Here is a 1,912-nt window from a genome sequence, read left to right on the forward strand (position 1 = left end):
AGGCTCCCTCATTCCTTAGAGATGACTGGCGTTCCCGCAGACGGGGATGGAGGGGGAGCCTCTGGGGGGCGGGGAGCACCTGCCTTTCCCGTGACACCTCGCAGCCTCGCCCTCCCTGCCCACAAGGGTGGGGACTGGGGAGAAACCCTTTTCTGGGCTGTTTCCTGCCACACTTTCCTGTGAGGCTGTCACCCCTCCGCTCACACCCTAAAGCAGGCCTCTGGCCCCAGGTTGCTTTCCCATGGGGGGTGGGAGAGGGACTGGGGGTGGGGGATCCCCACCTTTGAGGAGGGAGCCAATGAGAACAGACCTGAGGCACAGAACTGCTGCAGTGACTTGAGAGTCCTTGGGGTGGGGCAGCTCTGCCTTGTCCCTGGGGTGAGGGGACAGGGCCTGGTCCTGTGTAGTTGCTGCACCAAGCGCAGCCTGCTCCTGTCCCCCCACCTGCCCAGATCTTTAGCTCAAGGACCCAGCACTGAGCCCTCTTGCCTGTTGGGGCAAGGGGACAAGAGCAAGGGAGCTTCAAGGGCAGGGCAGGAGGGGGGCCTCCGGGACCCCCTTTTCTTTCTCTCGGGGTTGGAAGGAGAAGGGAAGAGAACGGCCCAGCCCGGGCAGCCCCTGCTGAGCCTCCTGCCCCGCGGGGTAAGCCGAGCATCTCAAACAGAAACCTTGCCAGGTGGCTGCTGGCAGTGCTCCCGGGCTCGGCGCCAGGAGCTGGGCACTGCCCTGAGCCCGCGGCAGGAGAGCAGGGGCAGCTGCCACCCTCACCTTTGCTCCAAGGTACAACTTGCTCCCCGACACCATGCGTCCGACAGGAAGGCAGGGCCCTGGCAGGGACGGCAGCGGCCCGTCCAGCCCTGGTCAGGGCAGAGCTGTTCCGCCCGCTCCCTTGGAGGACAGCTCCGTCTGGGGGGCACTGGCCTGACTCTCACGCTACAAGCCAGACGCCCTCTCCCGGGGGTCTGGAGGCCCCCAGGCACCTTCCGAGCCAGGACAGGGAAGCCAGCTTCTTCCGAAACATTTATTTATAGCTCTGCTCAGTGGGCAGAGGGGGTCCTGGGCCCCCGGGTGGGCTCCTCCATGCCCTCCCCGGGGGGCATGTCCATGTGCATCGCCATCCCGCTGGGGCTGGGCGGGTGGCCCGCATGCGGCTGGGAGAGGCGCCCCTGCGAGGAGACTGGTCGGTCTGTGTGTTGCCGAGAAGTAGCTGCAAGACAGGAGGGGCTGAGGGCTCTGCCTCGCTCCCCACGGCCCCACAGCCCCGCAGCCCCTGCACAGGGGACAAGTGCTGGAGGGCCCTGCCCTGGGCCGGGGTGCAGTCCGCACAGGAGCCCCAAAGCAAAGCTCCTTTATCATTGCCGAGTGGAAACCACACCTGCCTCCACCAGGCCGAGAGCCCCGCTTCGGTCACGTTTCCTTGTGAATGGGCTGTTCAGGCCATAATCACACATGAGCAGGGATGTCTGAGGACGCCCCTCCCTCCCTCCTGCTCCCGTGACATTTCGAGTGCCCTTGCTGTAGACAGTGGGGTGCCAGGGAGAAGGGAGTGCAGTTCCCCCAAGAAAACTGCCACAGACAGCGCTCTGTCGACCTCTGAGCCCCCTCTCGCAGCCTCGTACCTGGGCCGGAGCCTGGGCCGGGCACCCCGCGCTGCTGCTCCCTGGCTGGGCCTCGGCCCAGGCGCTCAGGGTGGGTGAGGCTAGCAGCCCGCCCCTAACGCTGCCCGAGGACTCAATCGTTCCCACGTGTACAGCCCCACCGGGCTGGCCGGTGAGCCGAGCAGCCCTCAGTGCGGGCAGGTGCCCTGACCACCGTCAGCTGCTTCGCTTCCTCCGGCCGCTCCCGGAGCTGGGCCTGCAGAGGCGTCCCAGCGCACAGGCCTGGGGCCCTGACCTCCAGCTTCTGCAAGCGC

General features: G+C 66.6%; 1 protein-coding gene across 1 annotated transcript in view; it reads right to left on the reverse strand.

The window, feature by feature from the left end:
* Positions 1–1,015: 1,015 nt before the first annotated feature.
* QRICH2 (glutamine rich 2) overlaps positions 1,016–1,912 on the reverse strand; it is a 20,569-nt gene continuing 19,672 nt past the window's right edge. The window contains exon 20 of the mRNA XM_006756377.2: positions 1,016–1,207. Coding sequence (XP_006756440.2) covers positions 1,038–1,207 — 170 coding nt within the window. The 3' untranslated portion in view covers positions 1,016–1,037. The remainder of the gene's footprint in view (positions 1,208–1,912) is intronic.

This window comes from Myotis davidii, unplaced genomic scaffold (assembly GCF_000327345.1).
Source record: "Myotis davidii unplaced genomic scaffold, ASM32734v1 scaffold274, whole genome shotgun sequence".
Lineage (NCBI taxonomy): Eukaryota > Metazoa > Chordata > Mammalia > Chiroptera > Vespertilionidae > Myotis > Myotis davidii.